This window comes from Ovis aries, chromosome 8 (assembly GCF_016772045.2).
Source record: "Ovis aries strain OAR_USU_Benz2616 breed Rambouillet chromosome 8, ARS-UI_Ramb_v3.0, whole genome shotgun sequence".
In the NCBI taxonomy this organism is placed as follows: Eukaryota; Metazoa; Chordata; class Mammalia; order Artiodactyla; family Bovidae; genus Ovis; species Ovis aries.
In genome coordinates this window covers 47,919,285-47,945,452 of record NC_056061.1, presented here as the reverse complement: position 1 = coordinate 47,945,452, position 26,168 = coordinate 47,919,285, and the positions used below count along the sequence as shown (strand labels likewise).

General features: G+C 44.1%; 2 protein-coding genes across 11 annotated transcripts in view; one reads left to right on the top strand and one right to left on the bottom strand.

The window, feature by feature from the left end:
• Positions 1-19,276, top strand: part of ANKRD6 (ankyrin repeat domain 6) — a 182,872-nt gene extending 163,596 nt beyond the window's left edge. For 7 of the 10 annotated variants that reach the window (XM_012182772.4, XM_042253402.2, XM_042253401.2 and 4 more), the window contains 9 exons: positions 345-443; positions 832-909; positions 5,160-5,264; positions 6,577-6,711; positions 7,019-7,204; positions 8,153-8,305; positions 14,767-14,880; positions 15,753-15,879; positions 17,377-19,276. In XM_012182772.4, the coding sequence (XP_012038162.2) occupies positions 345-443; positions 832-909; positions 5,160-5,264; positions 6,577-6,711; positions 7,019-7,204; positions 8,153-8,305; positions 14,767-14,880; positions 15,753-15,879; positions 17,377-17,954 (1,575 nt within the window). In that variant the 3' untranslated portion in view covers positions 17,955-19,276. The remainder of the gene's footprint in view (positions 1-344; positions 444-831; positions 910-5,159; positions 5,265-6,576; positions 6,712-7,018; positions 7,205-8,152; positions 8,306-14,766; positions 14,881-15,752; positions 15,880-17,376) is intronic. The other 3 variants (XM_012182777.4, XM_042253406.2, XM_042253404.2) reach the window with 1 other exon arrangement.
• Positions 19,277-21,225: 1,949 nt separating this feature from the next.
• On the bottom strand, positions 21,226-26,119 carry LYRM2 (LYR motif containing 2). Its single transcript, XM_004011274.6, has 3 exons — positions 26,051-26,119; positions 25,433-25,573; positions 21,226-24,749 (listed from the first exon to the last, which is right to left on the bottom strand). Exons 1-3 carry the CDS (start codon positions 26,093-26,095, stop codon positions 24,669-24,671), a joined length of 267 nt encoding a protein of 88 aa, XP_004011323.1. The 5' UTR covers positions 26,096-26,119; the 3' UTR covers positions 21,226-24,668.
• Positions 26,120-26,168: the final 49 nt, after the last annotated feature.

Sequence of the window (26,168 nt, the reverse complement as noted above, 5' to 3'; positions counted from 1 at the left end):
TCAATAGCACAGGGAACTATATTCAATATCCTGTGATAAACCATAATAGAAAAGGACAGAAAAATGTATATAACTGACTACATTGCTATATAGTAGAAATTAATACATTATAAATCAGTTATACTTCAATAAAATAATTTTAAAAATAAAATATGAGTTAAAAGAAATATTTAAAATAAATAATAAAAAGAACCACATAACACTTTAGCTAAGGGCCACTTGTCAGTCTAAGGCAAATTTTAGTTTAACTTTGAAAAGCCACCACCAAGTCATGGAATAAAAAGCTGGAGGCTGTGGGCCACAATCCCATGGGGTTTAGCAGGCTTTCTTCTGATGGATTCCAGGCTGGAGACACGGCACTTCATATTGCCGCTGCCCTAAATCACAAGAAGGTGGTTAAAATCTTGCTGGAAGCTGGAGCAGATGGGACCATCGTCAACAATGTAAGTGGAGTTGCAGCCGTGGTTCTTAAAGCCGTACCCACCCCTTTCGGGGTCAGGGTGTGTTGTGGCCCCCTCACCTCAGAGGTGAACTCAGAGCACACAGCCTCGCCCAGCCTCGCTCTGGAAGAGCTGCCGCGTGCCGACCCCACGACCCCTGGGGCCCGAGGGGGTGGGCTCGAGGGGACCCCTGCTCTCAACAGCCCTGTGAGTTACAAACCCTGAGGGCCCATCTTCAGACAATTCAGTGAGCACGTCCTGACATGAAAAGGATCAGGGGTGTCTAAGTAAACTGGCAAATAGATGTTACCGGAAGTGACTGTCCTGGCTGGCCTGTGCGTGCCCCCGGCTGGAGTCCCGTACTCACTGGTTCTCGCTGTGCCTTCCTTAGGCAGGCCGGACTCCGCTGGAGACTGCCCGCTACCACAATAATCCGGAAGTTGCTCTCCTCCTCACTAAAGCGCCCCAGGTAGGATCTGCTGCATTTTCCCTTGTATTGATTATGTGGGGGCTGCAGAGTTGTTGGGATTCCTTGGGTTGCGATCTACTGAAGCCAGATCAAACCGCCTTATGTAAGGGACTGATGGGTCTCCTGAGCAGGTAGTGGGACAGGTAGGAATCCACGGGAGCCTCTAGGAAACTGGAACCAGAGACTTCAGGCCCAGCAGGCTGTTCTCATACACAGCATCATCTCCTCTCTGTGGCTGGATCATTGTCACAACCAGTTCCCTGGATCATAATTTCCCAGCCAGGGAAAAGTACCGGTTTAAAATGTAGGAGAGACTTCCCTGGCATTCCAGCGGTTAAGACTCTGCTTCCCGTGCAGGGCACGTGGGTTTGATCCTTGGTGGGGAAACGAAGGTCCCATAGGGTGTGCAGTGCAGCCAAAAAATGAAAACAATAAAACATCATAGGAGAAGGTCGGTGGTGATTGGGAGCTTGGGGCAGATGCCCAAAACAAGTGGGACAGAGGTGCTTGAGGGAGATGGTGGCATCTGTTTGACCACGTGGTTACAAGAGGTATTTCTCAGAGAAAGGTGGGAATGGGCATCTGTCTGGGCAGCCGTATATGTCTACTAGAGGCAGTTGAGTACAGTACAGTTGTAGTCCTTTTAATTAAATATTGCATGATGGTATATTGGCCATCATTCAATTTTAATAGATGACTGATATTTGAAGTTGAAATGATCTAAGTCAGAAATTTAGTCATGATAATTTATAAGCTATTTATGATTCCAGCACCCTGAAATAGCTTCGTTTATATTACCTTCCACAGATACATAATTTTTATATAGCTGTGCCTACTATGTATATCCTTGCTTGTATTCTCCCCTTTATCCTATCTATGATAGGAAACTGTTCTGCAGTCTTCACAAGTATTTATCATAGTGGAAGCATAATATTCTTTTCTGGTTGCTGACCAGTATTAAACTATTTCCTTAATGTTAGACATTTTGGTTACTTCCCAGTTGGAGCTACTCTGTTCCTTTACAGCGAACAGTGATTGGTTTTCCACCTTATTCTGGCTAATGCTGCAAGAAGGCAAAATCTTGGGGAGCCAAAGGGACAGCCTGGACCCCAGGTGTTGCCCAGGCCCAGCCAACCTTGGGTTCTGGGTGGCGTTGATTCCATCTATGTGTTGAAAACATGCCTGATATAACTAGCAGTTTCTGGAAGTAGTTAAGGTTTTATCTCTTACAGAATCGATCACCCTCTTGCCCGTGGAGTAAGTCCTTTTCAGTGGGCTCTGAAGATCCACAGAGCCCCTGAAAGGTGTGAGTCGGATGCTCCTTCAGAAAAAGGCTCCACCTTTGTCTAGCTGTTTGCAAACAAATTCTCAGCATAATCACCTCCAGAATCCTGATAGAAAAATGCTAGCCTCTCCTGGATCAAAAAGGACAGGCTGCTGTATAAGTGTCAGAATCCATCATACTTGCCTGGCATTTCAGAGTCTGGCAGTTTAATGGACAGCAGCCCTGTACTCAGCCATGTGAAGACCATCAAGTCTTATGGGGTGGAGGATCCCCCTGGCACACAAGGACTGATGTGCCTTTAACCTGCCTGTCATTTATCTTCTAGAGCCCAGGGATCTGGATTCCCAGGGATAAAACTCACTTGTGAACTATTTTCCTGTGTGGGTTCTCCTTTAGCCTTTACCATTTAAAAAAATGGCTTGGGACGTCCCTGGTGATCCAGCGGCTCAGACCCCGTGCTCTCATTGCAGGGGGCCCAGGTTTGATCCCTGGTCAGGAAACTAGATCCCACATGTCACAACTAAGACCCAGTGCAGCCAAATAAAGAAATATTGTTTAAAAAAAGCTTAAGGGAGGGGGTTTCAGGATGGGGAACACACGTACACCCATGGCTGATTCAAGTCAATGTATGGCAAAACCAATACAATATTGTAAAGTAAAATTAATTAATTAAAAAAAAATAAATAAAGGCTTAAGCAAGATTTTCCACACCCAAACTGAATAGCAAATAGAATATTTTTTTAAAGTTTTTTTCTTTTCTTTTTTTTTTACATAATTGTATGTACAAACCCTTATTTTTCAATGCACAGTAAAAGCTTTGGAATATGCATAAAATTGTACGCATAACTATTTTGTTGATCTGTAGTTACAGAAATGGCCTCAGTGTTTGTCTTAACTGAAATGAAAAATTCTCTTGTCCCAGTACCTTAGTTGATCATGGATTTTGATGGTTCACAGCAGTACTAAGAGGGTATTTCCTTCAGAGACTTTAAGATTAATATTCCCTGATTTCTGTGAGGTGGAGAAGGCTGATGATCTGAGTGGATGGTATAGTTCTCTGAGAAAGGCTGTGAGCCATGCAGAGTTGTCACTGGCTAATAATGTGGTCAGTGGAGGGAATTTTCTGATTATTTTGTGTATGGTGAACTGAATGTTACTTCTCATTTTTGGTTGATGCTTTGGAAAGTGACTTCTAGGCTGATTCTGGAGCTTTGTCCTGTTCTAAGTGTCCATAAAGCAGATGAGCAGCGGGCACTAGTTGCTTCTTTTCATCTGACTCGACTTCCTACTGAGTCTAAATTTAGCTTAGGACACTGGTTCTCAGACCTTTTCTGTCTAAAGACCCTTTAACTTTTCTTCAATGTTATGGAGACCCATAATGAACTTTATGTATGTGAGTTTATATCTATCAGTAGTTACCAATTGAAAATAACGTTGAGAAATAGTAAATACTTTATCATTTGAAAGTAAATCCATTTTGTAATAACAAATAGCATTTTGCAAAAGAATACTTTTCAAAACAAAAATTGAGTGTAGAATTGCTGAACATTTTTTGCACATCTTCTTATTGTCTTACTTAGATCAGAATTCTGCCATCTTTTATTTCTGCATGCCATCTATTGTAACATCACTTACGTAGCTTCTGGCAAATACCACAGTATACTCATGAGAGAATGAGCATGAAAAAGGCCAATGTTGTTGTAATATTATGTAAGTAATCTTAACCTCATGGACACAGGGGTCCTTGGACACTTTTAGACCTGCTGGCTTTCAGGGGATGAGAATATAATTTAAAAATTCTGTTCAGCTGCAGGCATGTATTTTCCATTTAGGTGGTACCCACTACCTGTTGAGGGTGTTTTGTTGTTGTTTTTTTTTTCGGTCCTATAATGTGTCGCTTGAATTTAATGAACACAAGAAGAAAGTCTGACCTTGAGATGAAAATCACTAGGCTGAATTTCAGAGAACACTTGTCTATCTATAAGACAATAAAATACTGTTTTATTGCAGAAAGAGTGTGACCACAAAAGTGCTTCCGACTTCTGGACCTCCTCTGGTTTTTTAAAGGGAGTGAACCCTGGAGCTAGGAGTTAGGGAGTCTGGAGGAGAAGGGCGTGGGGCTCAGCCAGAGACTGAAGGTTTCCAGCAGCTCAAAGATCTGTGTTCTGTGTTCGCTTAGAAGCCTTTCTGCCGACTAAGCGACTCTGAGCCCCCGCCCCCGGCAGGTGGGAGACGCCTGACAGTGGCCGAGGGACCAGGTCTGCCTGCTACCTACGTTGCCTTGGTTAATACCAGCAGCTCCCTGTTCTCATGTTACAGAAGCCAGAGCACAGAAAGGTCAAATAGCTTGCTGGAAGGTCTCCAGCTTGCTGCTTGGCTTCAGTCTGCAGGGCCCCACGTGTACTTGCTTGTGTCCCATCCATGTCTCTGCACTCGAAGAGGCTGACCAAAGGCTTCTTCTGGGGGAAGAGACTCAGCCCCGTGGCTGGTACCATGGCTCACAGGTGCATCTCAGTTATATTTGAATGAAAGTCCTATTTGAATATGACTTGGATACAATTCGGCCAAGAAGGAAGTTTGATGGGCTAGATCAGGCCCTGTATCCCAAGACAGACTGTGGCTGGCATAGGGCTGCCGCGTCGCACAGCTCCAGGGGACGCCGTTCCTGTCCTGGACTATGTGAGTGGTGCTCCCTGGAGCTGAGCAGCGCACAGCCTGCTCACACCTGCATGGCGGCCCTGGCCTAGCACCACGTGCCTGTTAGTGTTATTGTAGACCGTGAGCTCCTCAAGGTCAGGATGATGTACTTGCATCTCTGGGACCCTAAGTACCCAGCACAGGGTGTAGGGGACATAGCAGGTGGTCCAGAGGCACTTGTTTGATGTGGTCTCCCCGGCTCGGCTGGAGGCTCTTGTCAGGTCCACGCACACCAGTAGTTTGTAACGATGCCTCTTGCCTCCTTCAGGTCTTGCGCTTCAGTCGTGGGCGAAGCCTGAGGAAAAAGAGAGAGAGGCTCAAGGAAGAGAGGAGAGCTCAGTCTGTGCCGAGAGATGAGGTGGCACAAAGCAAGGTGGGGGGCGGCCCTCCCGCCCGCCTGCGTGTGGGAAACTGTCTCCCTGCCTCCTCTGGGCCCGCCTCGGTCTCTCCTTCCTGCTGGGTCCTTCAGAGCTTGTCTTTCTTTCCGGCCTCTTGTCTTCCACTCTCCCAAGATTTCAGGCTGCGGGCTCGCATGCCACTGGTCTTTTCCAACACCCCATGTATTTGTGAGCCCTGAGTATCTGTGGCCTCGTCACTGCCACGTTAACAGCACGGCTTCTGACAGCACACCCTCTATCATGGAGAGCAGTGGTTTGCAAAATGTGATCCGCTTGTCACCTGGAACCTTGTTAGACATGCAAATTTGGGGGCCTCACCCCAGACCCACTGGATCAGAAACTCTGAGGTGGGGCCCAGCAATCTGTGGTTGAGCAAGCTCTCCAGGTGATTTCAATCTGGACTAAAATTGGAGGACCACTGGCATAGCTTGCTGTCTCTGTTTCCTCTTAGGGAATAAACCAAGGCAGTGCCAGCCCACATGGCTCCTCGTGCAAATTAGGAAAAGATGCCTCCTGGACAGATCAGCCCAGCACAGGGCACTTACGGTGAAAAGAGCCGGAGTTGGACTTCAGCTCCCTCTGCCTCACTCGTGCCCTCAGCTTTGTGCCTTTGTGCAGTGAACAGCTTACACAACTGTACTTGGCAGCTCTGGAATAAACCATGCCTTTCAGCTCCCCCAGAGGGAAGACGACTAGGATTTAGAGACAATTTGGGGGACATAAAATTTTATACCAAGTACTTGTCTTTCTGTCCATTTGAGAATCTTATCAATTTCCAGGGTTAAGGCATTGTAACTTCCATTACATTCCTGTGTATGAATTATACATGTTAACTTGTAAACGTTCTCAAAAGGACCAGAAATGGTGATTTTTTTCCCCCTTCATTTCAAAGGGTTCTCATTCTCCTCTATGAATTGTGAGGGTCCAAGTTCTAAGAATGAGTGAGGTTGTCTTTTTGTTGAAATGTAAAAGATTAAAAAACCCTGTAATGCTGAAGTGTTTCATGTGTGCTAGCTTCCTGAAGTTCTAAAACACAGAATGAGACCCAAGATAATATCTAGTTTGGCACCTAATAAATAAAAAGACAAATATTCAACTCCCCAGGAAAAGCACAGGTGTTCAGTTAGAATCACAAGCAGTGCTCCCAGTGTCTGAAATTTGTCATTTTTTAATGATTCCCAGGGGTCCTTTAAGTGGATGGAGTCTGGGAAATGTTTATGCCATGATGGAATAAGGCTGAGGGGTCCAGTAGAGGAGGTGTCTGGATCTTTTCTCCCCCCTCTGTAGGGAAGTGTCTCGGCAGGAGACACCCATAGCAGTGAACAGGCTGCACCCAGGAAAGAAGAGACCAGAGAAGATGTCCTGTCTGCCTCCCCGGAGCCCAGAGCAAAGGACAGCAGACAGAGAAAGTCAAGACCCAAGGTCAGGAGGCACGTGAGAGCCACCGAGAGGGCTGGGAGGTGGGCTGGCGGAGGGCCCCTGGGATAGCATCATGCCCAGCAGTTAAAAAGCCACTTCACTTGGCTTGCTTGCTGCTTTGGAGCTAGAGCACAGAAATTGGCACTGGCCAGCTGCAGACACAAGGTTAGCGTGTGACAGTTCTCTCGGCACGTGGTCCCTAGAGTAGAACGCTGCCAGAGAGCGTGGTGGGCCGGGTGGGAGCTGCCGGCTGGGTGTCAGTCTCGCAGATGTCGCGTGCTCATGGCGGCGGTCTCCTCCTCTCCCACAGGTGTCAGCGTTTTCTGACCCCACCCCTCCAGCAGACCAGCAGCCCGGACAGCAGAAGAACGTGCACGCTCACAATCACCCGAAAAAGAGGCCCAGGCATCGCTGCTCGCCCCCGCCCCCTCCGCATGAGTTCAGAGCATACCAGCTCTACACGCTGTACCGGGGCAAGGACGGCAAAGTGATGCAGGTACCTGCTGGGCCCTGTCAGGACAGGACCAAGGGCTGTGAGCAGAGAGTCTGTGTAACCCTGTTGCTGGAGGCTAATATCCACTGTAGGCAGTGACTGCAGAAGGCAGGAGCTTTGATAATAAGCCAGCTGGCCCTCCCCACCTAAATGGTACAGTACCCTCCTGCTGCTTAGGCCTGATGAGCCAAGGGATGTTACAAGGCTTTCTGCACTCACCTTGTTCAGTTGCTAAGTCATGTCTGACTCTGTGACCTGATGACTGCAGCACACCAGGCCTCCCTGTCCCGGACTGACTCTGGGAGCTTGCCCAAGTTCATGTCCATTGAATCGGTGATGCCATCCAACCATCTCATCCTCTGTTACACTCTTCTCCGTTGCCTTCAATCTTTCCCAGCATCAGGATCTTTTCTAATGAATCGACTCTTTGCATCAGGTGGCCAAAGTATTGGAGGTTCAGCTTCAGAGTCGGTCCTTCCAATGAGTATTCAGGGTTCATTTCCTTTAGGACTGACTGGTTTGATCTCCTTACAATCCAAGGGACTCTCAAGAGTTTTCTCCAGCACCATCCTTAGGTGACCAGATAATCTTGAGACCAGAGAAAGGATAAAAGCAGCTTGAAGGAGTTCCTTGGCAGTCTGGTGGGTAGGACTTGTTGCTTTCACTGCCAGGGGCCTGGGTTTGATCCCTTATCTGGGAACTAAGATCTTGCAAGCTGCATGGAGTGCACACACACACAAAAAGCCAACTGAGGACTGGGACTGTATGTTATCCTCTCTGAATCTTCTTAGCATTTAACCAGCCCTATAGGCTTGGCTTGTTAGATAGTCCAGAGCTACCACAGGGGTGAGTCTCCTCCATCACATGTGTCCCCCAGGTGTACTGGCCAACACAGGATGGGTACCAAGGAATAAATGAGTTGAATTGATTCCTTTCTGGCTTTCCTCTTAGGCGCCAATAAATGGCTGTCGGTGTGAACCCCTGATCAGTAAGCTGGAGAATCAGCTGGAAGCAACTGTGGAGGAGATCAAAGCAGAGCTGGTGTCGGTTCAGGATAAGATGAACGTGAAGCTGGGGCACATGGAGAATAAGACCCAGCACCAAGTAAGTGGTCGCCATTCTCCTCATGATGCAGAGTTCTGGCAGAAATGAAATCCGAGATCTCAGCACGCCTTTCTGTCCTGCGAACTCTACCCTGAGCATGCTGGGCGGGCTGTCAGAGAAGAGGCCTGTAATTTCTTTAAAGCCATTGTGATTTCTTTCTTTTTAAAAAAAAAATCTTATTGGAGTATAGTTGCTTTACAATATTGTGTTGGTTTTTGCTGTAGAGCAAAGTGACTCAGCCATACATATACATGTATCCCCTCTGTTTTGGATTTCCCTCCCGTTTAGGTCACCACAGAGTAGAGTTCCCTGTGCTACACTCATTAGTTATCTGTTTTATACGTAGCAGTGTAGGTAGGCAGGCTTAGTTGCTCAGTTGTGTCCAATTCTTGCGACCCCATGGATTGTAGCACACTAGGCTCCTCTGTCCACGGGACTCTCTAGCAAGAATACTGGAGTGGGTTGCCATTATCCTTCTCCATACATAGTAGTGTATATATATGTAAATGCCCATCTCAATTCATCCTACCTCCTCTTCCTCCCTTGGTATCCATATGTTTGTTCTCTGTGTCTCTATTTGTGCCCTGCAAATAGGTTCATCTGTACTGTTTTTCTAGATTCCATATATATGCAGTAAAATAGAGAATATTTTTCTTTTTCTGACTCTTTGCATGACCGTCTCTAGGTCCATCCACATCTCTGCAAATGGCACAATTTCATTCTTACTCATGGTTGAGTAGTATTTCATTGTTTATGTGCACCACATCGTCTCTATCCATTCCTCTGCTGATGGACATTCAGGTTGCTTTAATGTCCTGGCTGTTGTAAACAGTGATGCAGTGAACATAGCTGGGTGTTCTGGGATGCTCATATCTTTTGGAATTATGGTTTTCTCCAGGTATATGCCCAGGAGTGGGATTGCTGGGTCATATGGGAGATCTCCTGGCAATTTTTCAAGATTGCCAGGAGAAATTTCAATGACCTCAGATATGCAGATGACACCACCCTTATAGCAGAAAGTGAAGAAGAACTAAAAAGCCTCTTAATGAAAGTGAAAGAGGGGAGTGAAAAAGTTGGCTTAAAACTCAACATACAGAAAACTAAGATCATGGCATCTGGTCCCATTACTTCATGGGAAATAGATAGAGAAACAGTGGAAACAGTGACAGACTTTATTTTGGGGGGCTCCAAATCACTGCCGATGGTGACTTTAGCCATGAAATTAAAAGACGCTTGTTCCTTGGAAGAAAAGTTATGACCAACTTAGCATATTAAGAAGCACTTTGCCAACAAAGGTCTGTCTAGTCAAAGCCATGGTTTTTCTATTAGTCATGTATGAATGTGAGAGTTGGACTATAAAGAAAGCTGGGCACCAAAGAATTGATGCTTTTGAACTGTGGTGTTGGAGAAGACTCTTGAGAGTCCCTTGGACAGCAAGGAGATCCAACCAGTCCATCCTAAAGGAAATCAGTCCTGAATATTCACTGAAAGGGCTGATGCTGAAACTGAAACTCCAATACTTTGGCCACCTGATGCAAAGAACTGACTCATTAGGAAAGACCCTGATGCTGGGAAAGATTGAAGGCGGGAGGAAAAGGGGATGATGGAGGATGAGATGGTTGGATGGCATCACTGACTCAATAGATATGAGTTTGAGTAAGCTCCATGAGTTGGCAATGGACAGGGAAGCCTGGCGTGCTGCTATCCAGGGGGTTGCAAAGAGTCAGACATGACTGGGTGACTGAACTGATGATAGGTCTAGTTTTAGTTTTGTAAGGAACCTCTATGCTGTTCTCCATAGTGGATACTTCAGTTCACATTCCCATCAGCAGTGTAGGAGGACTCCCTTTTCTCCACACCCTCTCCAGTGTTTATTGTTTGTAGACTTTTGATGTTGGCCATTCTGACTGATATGAAGTGATACCTCATTGTAGTTTTGATTTGCATTTCTCTAATTTTTACTCGTGTTGACCATCATGTGCCTCCTGGCCACCTGTGTGTCTTCTTTGCAGAAATGTCTATTTAGGTCTTCTGCCCATTGTGATCACTTTATGTGATTTCTTGAAAGCCATTGACTTAAAAATTTTTAAGAGCATGTTTAAATTGCTTTCTATTATAAAATAATATATACCATTATGGAGCATTTTTAAAACATATGAAAACTAGGAAAGGAAATAAATCACCTGTGAACCTACAATGATGAAAAAGCACTATTAATATTTGGGTTTATTTCCTCCAGTCCTTTTATGTCTGTGTGCTTTGACTCCCCTTTCCCATTTCACACTAAGGTAATATAATCATGTTTATCGTTTCTTATTTTTCCAACTTTATTTTGAAAGTGGTCGTACATACAGAAGAGTTGGAATGATGGCTTACTGAATGTTTGTGCCCCCTCCGCCTAGGTTCAGCCAGGGGTTCCTGTGTCGCCACGTTTGCATTGTGTCTCTCGCACACACTTTTGGTTCTTCTGCTTAACCGTTTGCTGACCCATTACCTTCAAGTACTCCAGGAGACACGGACTAAGAATGAGGATCTCGTCCTTCCTTACACAATACCATCTGCACATCTGAGAAAAGTAGCAGTAATTGTGTAATATGCAGTCCGCATTCAGATTTTCTCAGTTCTCCTAAAATATGTGTGTTTTATGGCTGGTTTTTGTTTTTAATCCCAACCTAGGATCCGGTGAATACTTTGGCTTGTATACTGTATGTTAGGTCTCTGTCGTCTCTTTTCATCTAAAACAGCCCCTGGTTTCTTCTTGTGGCTCTTGTTTTTTCCCATAATAACTTTTTAACAGAGTCCACGCCATTTGTTTAATAGAACGTTTTATAGTCTGGATTTGTCTGACAGTTTCTTCATGGTTATTTTTAATTGTGTTCCTCTATCCCTGTATGTCTGTGAAGTGAAAGTTAGGTCTAGAGCAGTAATCCTCAAAGTGTTGTCCCCAGACTAGCAGCGTCAGCATCATCTGGGGACTTGATGGGGAAAATATGCAAATTCTTGGGCCTCCTCCCAAATCTCCTGAATTTAACTGTAAATAAAACTCCAGGGGCAGAGTCTTAGCGACCTGTATTTTAACAGAATCTCCAGGTGATACTGGTAAAAACAAGTTTGAGAACCATTAGTCTAGATGCTTATTTAGGTTCAGGTTAAATATTTTTGGCAAGAATATTTCATAGGTAATTGTGTAAGCTTCAAATTACATCACATCAGAAGAGACATGTCAGGATGTCTCATTATTACTGACGCTAGGTTTGATTGCTTGGCTAAGCTGGTGACCACTGTCTCTCTCCACTGTAAAGGTATGTTTTCCCTTTGTAATTAATAGATATGTGATGGATATAGGTTTTTAAATATAAAAAAGCTTTTAAAAGCTTACAAAGTAACACATGTTCATTGGGGAAAACACCTCACATGCAGAACTATTATTGTAGTGACCCTGCCCAGAAATCCTCCCATTGCTATGTATTTTTGTGTAGGTTTTTTTCTTTTATAGATATAACCTTACTAATTTTCACTTTTAAACAAAAAATGGAACTGTACTGTGCTTTTTTTGCAGTTTACTTTTTAAGTTGGTAAAAAGAGCTAGAGTGTGCTTTTTAATGGTGGTAGACCTGTAAAGTTGTGTGCTTTTTAATAGTGATGTTCAATTTCTATGCAAGGAAATATAATTTTACGTCCTGCTTTTTTCACTTAATTTTAATTTTTTCAATATAATTTTATTTATTTTTGACTGCGCTGGGCCTTCGTGGCTGCTCAGGGTTTTCTCCAGTTGCAGCGAGCAGGGGCTTCCCTCTAGCTCAGCGCTCGGGCTTTTCATTGTCACGCCGTCTCTTGTCGTGGAGCACGGACTCTAGGGCGTTGGCTCAATAGTTACAGCTTGCAGGCCTAGTTGCTCCACAGCTTTTGCAATCCTCCTGGACCAGGGATCAAACTTGTGTCTCTTGCATTGGCAGGAGACTGAGCCACGAGGGAAGCCATTTCGCTTAATTTTGTTTCTTGAGCACTTTCCCACATCCTTGGCTTTATAATATTCCAGCATATCAATACCACTTGATTTATTTAACCATACCTTTTGTTAGACACTAAAGTTGCTTATAATTTTTCACTCTACTAAATAAATGCTGTGAACATTTATGTATAGAAACTTGATTGCTTCTGAGGTTATATGCTTAGAATTAGGATAATGGGATCCAAAGTTATGAATATATTTAAGGCTTTTGATAAGTGTTGGCAAGCTACTTAATTGAAAGGTTGTACCAATTTATATCCTACAAGCAGGATCTGAGTTTCTGTTTCAAATCTTTGCTATCATTGAATTTTTTTTTTAAGTTTTTGCCAAATTAAAGACATTTGACTGTAATTTGTATGTCCCTGTCTGTTGATGCAACAGTATTTTTAAGGTTTGTGGGTTATTTGCATTTCATAAAAAGCCCATTTAAAAAATATCTGGGCCATAATAGATTAAACTGTTTTGTAAATAAAACCTCACTTTAGCTAGCCCAAGCACAGAGGGGAATGCGTTAGGTGAATGTTGAGATGTCTCATGGACCTGTTTGGTGCAAGAAGGTGACAGACTGGGGTGTAGAACCTTAGTCCTAATTCTGGGTCTCAGGGGACTGACTCTAGTGCAGAATGAGTCAGGAGCACGTGCCTGGACCATCAACTATGCCCCAGAAAGACAGCTGTGTGTCAGCCTGGGTACTGTCCAGTCTAGGCAGGGGGTGGGAGGTGGGATAGCAGGCTGGTCCTAGGAAACAGGAGGAGAGCAGGTCCCAGGAGGCTGTGAGGGATGAGGAGCCCAAGCAGAAGGAGCTCACCGCATCTCCAGAGCTGCTGCTGCTCTTTTATTTACAAACATCTGAGCGTGGGATGTCAGTATGTCCCCAACAGGAGAGGCGCCTGCTGCCAAGCCCTCTGTGTCTGGCTCCCACTCACAGTGGTTCCTGTCTCTTCTGTGGACCTTGTCGTGCAGTGGGAATTTGTCTTGCTGGGTGTTAGAGCCCCACGGGCAGGGTCCTGCTTAGGGATTGGAGGAGCAGAGAAGGGCACATGATTGCAAGGTGACAGTCACTTGCTCCTCCTGAGAGAGTCAATTCCTAGGCAGGTTGATAAGTCTGAGGTCCCCGAGAAGGAGAAAGGGGCCTGGGGTTCTCGAGGAGGAGATAGGGGTCTGGAATTCTCAAAGAGGAGGAAAAGACAAACATCTTTTCCCCATTCTGCATTCCTTAGTCTTAGTCACATAAAACGTTGTTTTTCTTTAAGCCTGGAACTGATGATTACACAACTCAGTTTAAACTCTGTACCAGGGATTATATAACAACCATGTATCCTGCTTGTGGACAGTTTTCTCCTTTCTGAAAACCTTCTGACTAATCCTGATATTTTAGAATGTATATTATGGGAATGGGTCTGGTAAGATCTTTTCTATTGTTAAATTCTAATCCTGTTATCCTAAAATGTAAATTGTGGGAGTGTGTCTGGTAAAATTTCCACAAACTTGAGATATTCTTTTGATTTATTGTAAATAACTCCCTTGCTAACACTAGGAGGGGGCCACTCTCTGTTCTCCTTCTGATGTCTACGTCAGAAGCTTTCTCTGCCTCTTTTCATACTTTAATAAAACTCTGCTACACGAAAGCTCTTGAGTGATCAAGCCTGGTCCCTGGTCCTGGAGCTAAATCTTCTTCAGAAATCATGAATCTGACATTGTTCACCATAAGCTATCACTCCCTGAAGTGATCCCTTTGAACTCTATCCACTCCCTTCTTCACAGGTGCTGTGACTACTTTCAGTGAAGGATCTGTTCACTGGGAATGCTGGAGGAAAGCTCTGACTATCCAGCTGCTTTCATTTCTTCTCGGGCAGCCATTAACATTTAAAAAGGGGAAGGGGGGTTAAAAAAACATTTTATAAAGGCGAGTTGGACCTAGGGGAGTGGGATGGGAAGGGAGGCGGGAGGGGACATGGATAAACCTTTGGCTGATCCATGCTGATGTTTGGTAGAAACCAACACAATATTGTAAAGCAATTATCCTTCAATTAAAAATAAATAAATTTTAAAAATTTTTTTAGAAAGAGGAATTGGGGTAGCTCTATACTCCTTGAAACAGTTTTTCCTTGTAATAATCTTAGAAATAATTTTCAAAGGCCCACACAAATTTTCTTTCACCGACAAGGAATATATTGGCTCAAATTGTATATTTGCTGTGTATTTATAGTCTCTGGACCCACTCAGGATTTTAAATGAGAAAAAGAAAACAGCATTGGCTTACACAGAAGCATACTCAGGAATTCTGAAAACTTAGAGAGTTCCATGAGGGCCACACGAAAAGAACAGGGTGAGGAGTGGGATGTGCTTGCCTTCTGTCTGGCCCCTTACTCGTCTCAGGAGTGAAGACGTCAGGGCCCATCCTTAGATCATCTCAGTCACAATGTCCCCTTTGCCCGTTGAATCTTAGATGCGGGTTCTGGACAAGCTGATGGTGGAGCGGCTCTCAGCAGAGAGAACGGAGTGCCTGAACCGCCTGCAGCAGCACTCAGACTCAGAGAAGCACGAGGGAGAGAAACGGCAGGTGAAAACCAGCATCTGTCTGTCCTGTCCACACTTCTCCCCGAGGCAAGGGACTCAGCCCTATCACCAAAAATCCCCAGATCCTCTAAAAGTGTTTACATGACAGAGCGTGTCATTTTTATAACCTGAAGGTAGGAAAGAGCCTGGAGGTTGATTCCTGTTTGTGGCTGAATATGTGGTAGGAGGCGGAGGCTGGGCAGTTTATAGAAGGTGCTGGGGAAAAGGTGGGCTCCGCCCAGGGTCAGTGCTGTGTACTGCGCTTCTGCTGGGGTATGACTCTGTTGTTGCACAAAACTTGGTTCCTGCCCTCAGAATGTGTGGACCACCCAGGACGGCAGACATGAAGTGAGTTCCTGTGAGTGTGAGAGTGTGTGCCCCTAAGCAGCCAGACATGCTTTAGGTGTCTGTGTGTGCTGTGTCCTCGGTCATGTCTGACTCTGCAACCCCATGGACTAGCCCACCAAACTCCTCTGTCCATGGGATTTTCCAGGCAAGAATCCTGGAGCGGGTTGCCTTTTCCTCCTCCAGGGGACCTTCCCAACCCAGGGATGGAGGCTGAGTCTCTTGTGTTTCCTTCATTGGCAGGCATATTCTTTACCACTACACCACTTGGGTGTTTGCTTTTATGATGCCTTTAAATCACTTAATGAAGATAATACTTAGCTATCGGCTTGGGTGCTAGGAGAATCCCAGGCTTTGGGGGGCCTACAGAGAAGGCTGTGTGGCCTGTGGGAGGCAGGTAGCCCACAACTTTGGGACTTCTCCAGATAATAGCATATCATAATTGAAAAGTCCATTCTTGAGGCTTTAGTTCATAAGCTGTGTATCAAAGTCTCCTGATGATTTGTGGACTAACTTGTGGGATTTTTTTAGATGTCCTTGGTGGATGAATTAAAAACCTGGTGCATGTTAAAGATTCAGAATCTGGAGCTGAAGCTTTCTGGAGATTCTAGGGCCTCCAGGACTAAATCCACACCGTCCACTTGCGAGTCCTCCACAGGTAACCAGCATGCAGAGAGAGCCCCTCCGTCCAAAGATGACGAAACCCCCAGGTTGAGTTCTCTTCTTACATCTGAAGACAGCCTGTATGATAGGGCTGATTGAAACACCAGATTGTAGCATGAACTCTGTAGGGGCCAGGACCATGCTGTTGCTATTTAATAATAAAGTACTCTTATTTAAGTGTTCAAAAATTTGTTGAATGAAGGATTAAAACAATCGCTGATCAGTGATGGCAGTGCAATACTGATGGTGTGAGAGTGGACACCCAAAGATTAGGGTGAGGAGGGGACCTGTCTGTTTGGCCGGCACTCGCCCTTGCGTCTCTTTCCCTTTCTCATCCTTGATCAGCCTTCCACCTTTGGCCAGCTCTGTGCGGGTGCTAAGTCACTTTGGTCGTGTTCAACTCTTTGACCCTGTGAACTGTAGCCTGCCAGGCTTCTCTGTCCAGGGGATTCTCCAGGCAAGAATACTGGAGTGGGTTGCCGTGCCTTCCTCCAGGGATCCTTACCCGTGTTGAACCCACATCTCTTTACATCTCCTGTACAGCCTCGTTAAACCACAGATCATGTATCAAAGCTGCCCCAGGTGCTAGATAAGAGATGCTTTTAGCAGAGCACCGTTGTTAGCTCAGGGGTTATACTCAGTGATGATCATTTGAGGACATGCACAGCCTTAGTAATTAGACCTTCATGGGGGATTTTGATGTGTTGTGTATTTCATATTACCATGGACCATTTCTGTATTTTTGTGCCTTAATGGTGGGGAAAACCCTGGGCAAGTTTTTCATGCTGGGACTAGTTACAGAACTTGTCATAGAGCTCTGGGTAGGGGGATTAGGACCACCTCTTCAAATTGGGTCAAGGAAGTTGTAACTGGGGCTCTGGTGTGGAAAAGGCCCAGAAATTAGAGCATGGGGGTGCTTATTCTCATCAGTAAGTGCCCAGCTCTGCTTTAGGACATACAGTGAGATGTATCGTCCTGAACTATCAGGAAGTGGTACCCAGAGCCCTCTCATGTAGACTGTTGTTGTTGTTTAGTCACTCAGTTGTGTCCGACTCTGTGACCCCGTGGACTGTAGCCCACCAGGCTCCTCTGTCCACAGGATTTCCCAGACGAGAATACTGGAGTGGGTTGCCTTTTCCTTCTTCAGGGGATCTTCCTGACCCAAGATCGAACTGGTGTCTCCTACATCGGCAGGCAGATTCTTTACCACTCAGCCACTTGGGAAGTTGTGTAGATTGAGACAGGCTGAAGGAAAGGCCAGCAACATTTTGGCTTAGATGCCATGAGTGGGTCTAACACAGTACCCGTGAAAGCCCTGACAAGCCAGCATCATAACCCAGGGAGAAGCGGAAGGAAAGGATGGGAGAAGCTGCACAGGCAGGTGGTGACGGAGAGGTTGGTGGCTTACAGGATTCCCAAGACTCTCAATGCCAGCCCAAGTGACTGTATGAACACAGATTCACTCTGACTTTTGTTTTTCTTCCAAAACCAGGTGTGGATCAGTCAGTGGTGACTGCAGGCCCAGTAGCAGCCTCGGACAGTTCCCCCCAGGTGGTCAGGCCCAAGGAAAAGGCCCTCAGCTCCACCGCCACCCACAGACTCCAGCAGCAGGAGCTGTCTTCCTCGGACTGTATGGGCTCCCGACTGAGGAATGTCAAGGTCCAGACAGCCTCGCTCCCCTTGAAAGAGGCAGCCAGATGCGATCCACAGGCTGGGCCTTGTGTTGACAGAGGCACCCAGACCAAAAAGTCTGGGAAAAGTGGGCAGACGAGGCACCGAGGCCAGCAGCCAGCAGTCAGCACTGCCGGCGGGCAGCCGCCGCCTCCAGCAGCAGGCGGCGAGCAGACCGCCCCTCACGTTCGAGACACCTCCCAAGCGCTGGAGCTCACCCAGTATTTCTTTGAGGCTGTTTCCACGCAGATGGAAAAGTGGTATGAAAGGAAAATTGAAGAAGCACGAAGCCAGGCCAGTCAGAAAGCCCAGCAAGACAAGGCCACACTGGAGGAACACATTAAAAGTTTAGAGGAGGAACTTGCTAAACTAAGGACTAAGGTACAGAAGGAAAACTAGGGCCCATAGTGAAAGCAGGGGAGCCTGGTGCACTGCCGTCCACGGAGTTGCGAAGAGTCGGACACGATCGAGTGACTGAACAAATTAAAACACAAATGGCCTGAGAAAGGATCCTTGAGGATTTCCTGTCCTGCAGCTGCAGAAGAGCGATGTCCAAGGTGTCAGTTATTGTGCACACAGCAGAACTTGCCTTTAAAAGAAAACAAAACACTAATTTCTAAAATGTGTCAGACACACGTTTCCTACGCCCTGAAGTTATGAAGACTTCGACAATTAGACTGAAACCAGGGGAAGCGTGCTTGGTTTCAGGTTTCATTATAGACTCAAAACCTCAGCCCAAGTTCATCTGAAGTTCAAAAGCTCAAATTAAAGAGCCATGCTAAGAAACTAAAGGATGTATTAGCCTAAACCCTAATATTCCCGACATGAAATAATGTAAATGAAAAGCAAGAAAAAATATTCATCCCTATGAACTGGAGTCAAGCAGTCATTCATAGCAACACAGCTGCTGTGCCTGGACAGAGTGTCTTTCTGAAGAGCTGTAATACACACGCTGAGGAATGTCAAGATCCAGACAGCCTCGCTCCCTCAAGTTCATACTTCTCAAGATGCTGACATTTTAACCAGGGGAAAACTCATCAAACAAATTTTGAGGAGAAGGATTTTCATGATGTCACAAGATCCAGTATATCTTAAAATGTTTTGAAAAGTCAGAGTGTATTTAAATAATGAGTTAATTGGCATAATAGCACTGAAAATGTGTGTTAATAGTGAACTCAGAAAGGTACAGATCATTCGATCATGGTGTTTGTATCTTTCAGCCAAAATATAGAAATACTATAATCAATCATAGTGATTTTCAAGTGGATTAATGGAAAAAACATTCCCATAACAGTTACCTGAAATTTTTATAATCTAGTTCCCAGCCAAATTATCTTAGAGCACCTTCCTGAATTTGAGCTTATTGGTCTACATTTTATAAAGACAGTTATTTCATTCTGAATTGAGTTCTGTCATTGAGGAACTTCAAAAGCTTCCCACTGCTTTGTAGTGACTATGTCAAGGTAAATAATTCAATAAATTGACTTAGATTCTCCAGCATCATGGAGCCCTAGATTTTTACTCTGTGGGGTGTACAAAGTTGAAAAGTAACAGTATATTGAAACTTTTGAATTATCTTTCAAGCTTCTTGTCCTTTGGAATGTGGCATTGTATTCATCTCCTCAAAATTCCATATATGCATAGAGACTTCAATTCTATTTCTATAAACACAGGAACCAAGTACTGTTGTCTGTAATTTTGAATAAAGTTTTGCTCATTGAGCCAAAGAGAAAAATGTGACTTCTTGACACCCAGAGAGACAAATTATGCATTTAGTCCCTGCGTGTTCTGCCCTCAGGCTCAATTGTTTGGGGTTTGTTCTTTCAAATACAGTCAATGGATCTAGGCGTTCCTAATAAATGTAGATGTATGTCATCACTCTGAAACCTGGACAAGGAATTAATTTGGTGTTCTTTCAAGTTTATCATTAGGTCTGGGAGCTCATCTTGTTGCTCTACTACTTGGTGGGGAGACGACTCCTCCCCAGACTCTCGTTAGACTGTGAACTGTAGGGTTAGGGTTTCGTTTCCGTTTGTTCCCAGTGCAGCATCGCAGGATTGTAGGGCTGCGTGGTACCTTGAGTTTTCTAAATCTGTTCCCAATGAGGTATCACTAAACCTCTTCAGAATCCTTCCTCAGTATACAGCAGTCTATTGAGAGCTGCCTGACACTGAAATCCTGAGACGATCAGTAAGTCGTGTTCCAAGGAGAAGTTATTCTCACCCATTAAGAGATCTGTTACCTTGTGGGGTATCCCTGTTGAGAAATGCTGAAACCATTTTAATGCTTTGGTGGTATTTTGATTATATAACTCCTGTCCATCAAAAGCAAGCAGCTTACTGTGAACTGGAAAATTCCACCACAGTCAGGGAAGAGACTAGGGAGAAACATGGAAGGTCAAGTGCACCTACTACGGCAGATCATGTGGGTCTTATTTCCCATTGAAGGGAAAACCAGCGGAGGCCAGGAAACCGCACAGGGTCAGCCGGCTTCTAACTCAGAGATCGCAGCGTCTTGAGACAAATGCAGGAGTGTTTTCGGTGACTGTGTGTGGTCTGTTTTTGTACATTAGCATTGTCAAAAACTCAACTGAGGCTCCCACGTGTATTTTTTCTTTTTTCCCTTGTGCTATTGGCTAAAGTGAACAAATGCCACAATAGTGCTTTTCCTAAGAAGCAGAACTATTAACAACTTACGACCAGTCAGGTAGGTTGTGTTTCAAACTGAGGCTGGAATTTTCAATAGCTGTGGGAAAAATGATGTAAAATACAGAAAAGATGTACAATACTGTAGTATTTTCTTAAAATTGTTAGGGCATTATTGCATTGAGTAGTAAATATCTGTGATAAATTGAATATTCTAATTTTACTTTAGACTTTGGGAGCCCAAAATGAAGGGGTGTTTTCATGTTTATACCTTCTTTTCAGTCAAGAGTTGATTCAGTCAAAAGTTGAAGCTTGAGAGGTATGTTATATTCTATTTAATATTTTTATCACCTTGAACTTCTCTCTCTTCCAAGCATTAAATATGGTTTTCAACATTATGGAAAATATTCCATATTTAAAGAATGAAAGTGAGAATACTTTGTTCAGTCTACATTTTCATTTGTGTGGTTGACCAAATTTTATGGTTCCTGAAGGAGTGCTTTCACCTAGCCACACTTCGCCTTGTTTTTAGAAGAATGTAACTTAGACTAAATACACTTGCTTTTAAAGGAGAGATCAGGTGTACTGCATGAAAACATAAAAAAATTTTTAAGCCTGCTGTAACATGAAAAGATTTTTTAGTGCAAGCTTAAACAAAATGCTTTCTTTAAACTGTTGACCTTTTGGAAAATACTGAACAAATGAGAAGGGGACAAAACCTCATCGTGTGCAGGCTAAGATAATGTATTTTTTTTTAACAAACTGTTTCTAAAAGCTAAATGTATTTCTTATGATATAAAAGCCAATCAATTAACTAAGACTTAAAGGACAAATCAGTTTAAAAAAAAAACAAAACCTAATGGCCTTTTAGAATATGTTTTACCAATGAGAAATTTATGAAGAATATTTTTTCAGCCATCATTTTATTTAGGGAAAAATATTATTTTCGTCTACCACTTAGCCAAATGTGACTAAATGTGAACACACTGACTTAAATCCATGAGACACACAGAAGCAAGACACCGTTAAGCAAAACACTTTTTTTTAACAAACAAAATGGACTGGGTAAAAGTGATTTACTTTCCTCAGCAAACAGTAGTAAACTTCATTTAATCCTTAAGGTATTTCTCAAACATCTGATTCAAGGCAGGAAACAGCCTGAGGTGGTTCCCAGTTTGGCATGGAATGACAGCTTGCCTTTGATCCTGTTCAGGCCTTACTCGACATAATCCTTATTATTATTTTTTTTCAGTGTAGATGTTAGCTGCTTCCTTTTGGTTGTTTTACTTGAATTTTCCTTACTTTTCTATAAAAGATAATTGAGTTATTTAAGTTTGGCTCTCTGCCGCTCAGCTTCTTGAGTGGAGGAGAGGCATGATTGCAGTAATACAAATTCCAGGAAATAGGATGTCTTGCCTTCCTCGAACGCTGGAAAGTCATCTGTCCCTGCAGACACATCTGCAGCAAGGCCTGTGCCATGCAGTTCAGTCTTTGATAGCACACTGAAATGGGGGAAATAACACAGGAGCAGTCAGAAATATTGGAGAAGGCGATGGCACCCCACTCCAGTACTCTTGCTTGGAAAATCCCATGGATGGAGGAGCCTGGTAGGCTGCAGTCCATGGGGTCGGTCGTGAAGAGTTGTACACGACTGAGCGACTTCCCTTTCACTTTTCACTTTCATGCATTGGAGAAGGAAATGGCGACCCACTCCGGTGTTCTTGCCTGGAGAGTCCCAGGGACGGGGGAGCCTGGTGGGCTGCAGTCTATGGGGTCGCACAGAGTCAGACACGACTGAAGTGACTTAGCAGCAGCAGCAGTCAGAAATATAAATAATAGCCGTAGCCTCTCTTCATGTGCTAGAAAGCTTTTGTATTTAAAAAAACTTCTAATGTAAAAAGACTGATTTATTGTGGTGGTGGTGGTGGTTTAGTCACTAAGTCGTGTCCGACTCTCACAAACCCATGGACTGTAGCACACCAGGCTCCTCTGTTCATGGGATTTTCCAGGCAAGAATACTGGAGTGGATTGCCATTTCTTTCTCCACAGGATCTTTCCAACCCAGGAAACGAACCCAGGTCTCCTGCATCGTAGGCAGATTCTTTACCGACTGAGCTATGAGGGAAGCCCCTATTGTAATTGATATACATAAATGGAACGTTCAGACCTTAAACTTTGGGAACAAAACATTCAAACAATAGTATAGTATTGCTGACTCAATGGGCAGTTACTTGAACAAACTCCAGGAAACAATGGACAGAGGAGCCTGACGATGCAGTCCACGGAGCTGAAAGAGTCAGACATGACTTAGTGACTGAACAACAACTAGTTTACAGGGAACACCCAGAAAGTTCATTTGGCTAATCCAAAATAGTGATCAAGATGATGAATTAAATGTTTCACCAGTGGTTCTCTTTTGGCCAGTTTCTTATTTCATGACCAAGGTTCAATGTGTGAGAAGAAATTGCTAAATAAATCTTCCTTTAGGCTAAACAACAGACTTGACATAATTCAGGGGAGATAAAGCTATAAGTGAACACATAAAATAAAACTGTTCATTAGAGATGAAGGGAAAAGCTTATCCCTGAGAATGATTTTAGCTTTGGAAAGATGCAAATTCAACTTTTCGTGTGTTTTATCCACTTAAAACCAAGTTAGGTTTTCTTGGGGAGTCTGTGGTATTTTGGTTCTTGCAAATACAAACCACAAATGCTCTAACATCTTCCACATACACCACTGCTAGGATGAACATCAAAGTCACTGACTGCCACATGTCATAAAGGATGGTTTTTAGCTTCAAGATTTTAGATTAACTAGAGAGCGCCTGTATTTTCATATATATGTCAACCATGCCACACAGAGAAAAGGGTAAATATTTCTAAGTGTGTTCTTTGTTCAGGAACTGTTCACAGGTGCTTTTCCTTTTGTTCATCAGATGGCTAGCCTAAAGTACATCTAGATAAAAACTGGCTCATGCAAGCATTTAAAATGTCCACATTCCCCTGTGGAAGAGTATTCAGGATTATTTTGTCTTGTGGCCTCTGAAGCTGTGGGAGGCAAAGGTGGGCCTTGGGATGCAGGTTACTGATACACCACCATAGGTTTACACAGCTTTATCATCCTTCAAAAGTTCTTCTTTCAGGTGGTGCTCAGATCCTTGGATTAACTTTTTAGATCTGTTCTGTAGATGAACTGCCAATCCCAGCCTCTTCGGTGAGCTTTCACTTTCACTGAATTAACTGTTAAACATTTGGTTTCTTTCAAGGGTCCTGAAGTCAACTTTATATCCAGTGTATTCTTCAGACTGTTTTTTCCTGTTACCGGGGCAGAATCTAATGCACTGAGGAGCTTGCTTAATGATTTACTTTCCACATGGTTGTTAAGGTAACTGTATTTGTTTCATCCAGAAACTGCCTCTTCTTTTTGGAAGGTTCATTGTTTCTCTTTCTCCTCTTTCCAACAAAGTTCTAGATTCCCTGTGGGGATCTCTTCAGAGAGTCCTCTGAGTATCAGATATGATACATCTGAACGACATGCCTCAACAAACCCTGAGGGATAACACAGACAGACTTTCCAAGGAAGCTCCAGACTGTCTCTGAGGTCAGTACACCTCCAGCCCTACAACTCAGTTTTTAAAAACAGCTTTACTGACTTACACACAAAATATCAGGGGGTGGGTGGGGAATGGCTTTATTGAGAGATAATTTGCATACATGTAAAATGTACAATTCAATAGATTTTAGTGTATTGAGTTGTGCATTCATGTAAATGGAATCAGACAATATGTAATCTTTTGTGACCGGCCTCTTAATAATGTTTTCAAGATTCATTCAGGTGCAGCATGTATTAGTACTTCATTCCTTTTTGTTTGCTAAATAATGTTTTATTGTATGGGTATACCACATTTGACTTAATCCTTATCAGTTGATAGGCATTTGGATTGTCCACTTTGTGGCTCTTATGAATAATGCTGTTTTACCCTTTGGGCAACTGGACAGTCTGTTTCCAAAGTGGCTACACAATTTTATAGTCCCACCAGCCATGTATAAGGGTTCCAATTTCTCCGTCCTCACAAACATTTGCAGTTACCTCCCTTTTTAATTACAGCCATCCTAGTAGATGTGAATAGCATCTCTTGGTGGTTTTGATTTGCATTTCCCTGATGATTGATTAATGGTGTTGAACATCTTTTTATGTGCTATCTGTTGTACTGATTTTTGCTTCTTACAAAATACTGCTGACACATCTAAAAACATTTCCAAAATACCAGGTGTTTTTCCGTGCTAAGACAATTGCTCTGATGCACTTTTCTTGGCTCTCTCTCTGATATGCTATGCTCCATGTTCTGATATTTTGCTCAAGGGTTCTACATATAAACAGTTTCACTTGGCTTTGGGCTGCCCATGATTGAGCCTAAGCTTAACTAAACACATGGAGACTTTAAAAACCTTTCAGAACAATGCTGTAGTTAAGATCTGGCTAAAACAAGTGTTTTTTCTAACTCTTTGAGCTGCATATTGCCTTGAGTAATCATCATCCGGATTGTATCCTGTAGAAGAAAGTGAAATCTGGTCAGTTTTAATTGGTAGAACAAGGTACAGCTCTACCATTTCATCTGTTAAAATTAAGAATTAACACTGAGAACTGGAACTGCTGTACTTTAGGAAAGCCCAGAAGTAACAATCAGGGGTGTACAATTGTCTGACATGCTTTCATATATCCCAAACATACTTCTCAAACCACCATGCTGTAATATTTATCATCTTTTTGTGTGTGCATGCAGATATTTGGTTTAACAGAAAAGTTGGGTGATGCCACTGTAGAGTATAGATAGAACACTGTAAAATTTAAAATACCAGTTAAGTGAAAAATCAGTGACACTGAGAGCAATGATCAAGATATATCATTTCAAGCTATATTCCAAGATAGCTACTGGATTTTTTAAAAAGCTCACTAATCAAGCATCCCAGGTGGCACTAGTGGTAAGAACCCACCTGCCAATGCAGGAGACCTAAGAGATGCGGGTTTGACCCCTGGGTTGGGAAGATTCCCTTGGAGGAGGGAGAGCATGGCAACCTACTCCAGTTTTCTTGCCTGCAGAATCCCGTGGACATAGGAGCCTGGCGGTATTTCAGTAGATATTCCAAGACAGTGTATAAACTTTAAAAAAAACACCTCACTAATCAGTACAAAAGGGCCAGGGTCTTCCCTCACTAGTGATCTTGGTCTCACCTCTTCCGTGGCACTTTTGTTTCTTTTGAATTCTTCTCTTGCCCAGTCCTTCAGGTATTTGCGATCAGAATCATTTGGAACTTGCCGAATTGCCTTCAGAATCCTTCTGTAGAGGAGGAGAACTTGTTGCCTTCTCATGAACTGTACAGGAGAGGAGAAATAGCAGTTACAGCTGCACAATCGTCAGTTCAGTGGGTTTTCTTTTTGGTCCTCAATTTTGAAAAGAGGAAAGAAAACCATTTTTTCCCCTAAGAAAACGGCAAGAAATTTACTTGGATTGTTTACTCATTTGTCAAATACAGGAACCCTTAAAGAGTACAAGCCACAGAGGAGTCTTTATAGTGTGTCACCAGGCAATGAAGTACCCGGGCTAGATATCCAGACCTCAGCCAGCCTCTCGCCTCCGCGACCGAAGAGCACCCCGCCCCGCAGCGCCTTCCGTCCTCCCAGGCGGGAAGCCCCGCCCCCCAGCCTGAGCCAATCAGAGTGCGGCGCGCATAGGGGCTTCCTCCCCAGTCGTCCCTCAGTCCCGCTCTATAGGATGGGTGGAGGAAGCGGTAGAGAATCGAGCTCAGACCCAGAAAAGCTGCCCTTCTGGCCCGCGAGAACAGCTGGTACCTGCTTGAGCGTTAGTGTCGCTGGGGGCAAGCGGGAAGTGGCCATGTCGTCCTGACAGCGCGGTTCGCTGAAGCCCCGGCGCGCAGGAGCGGAAGTGGGGGGGGTGACGGGGCGGGGC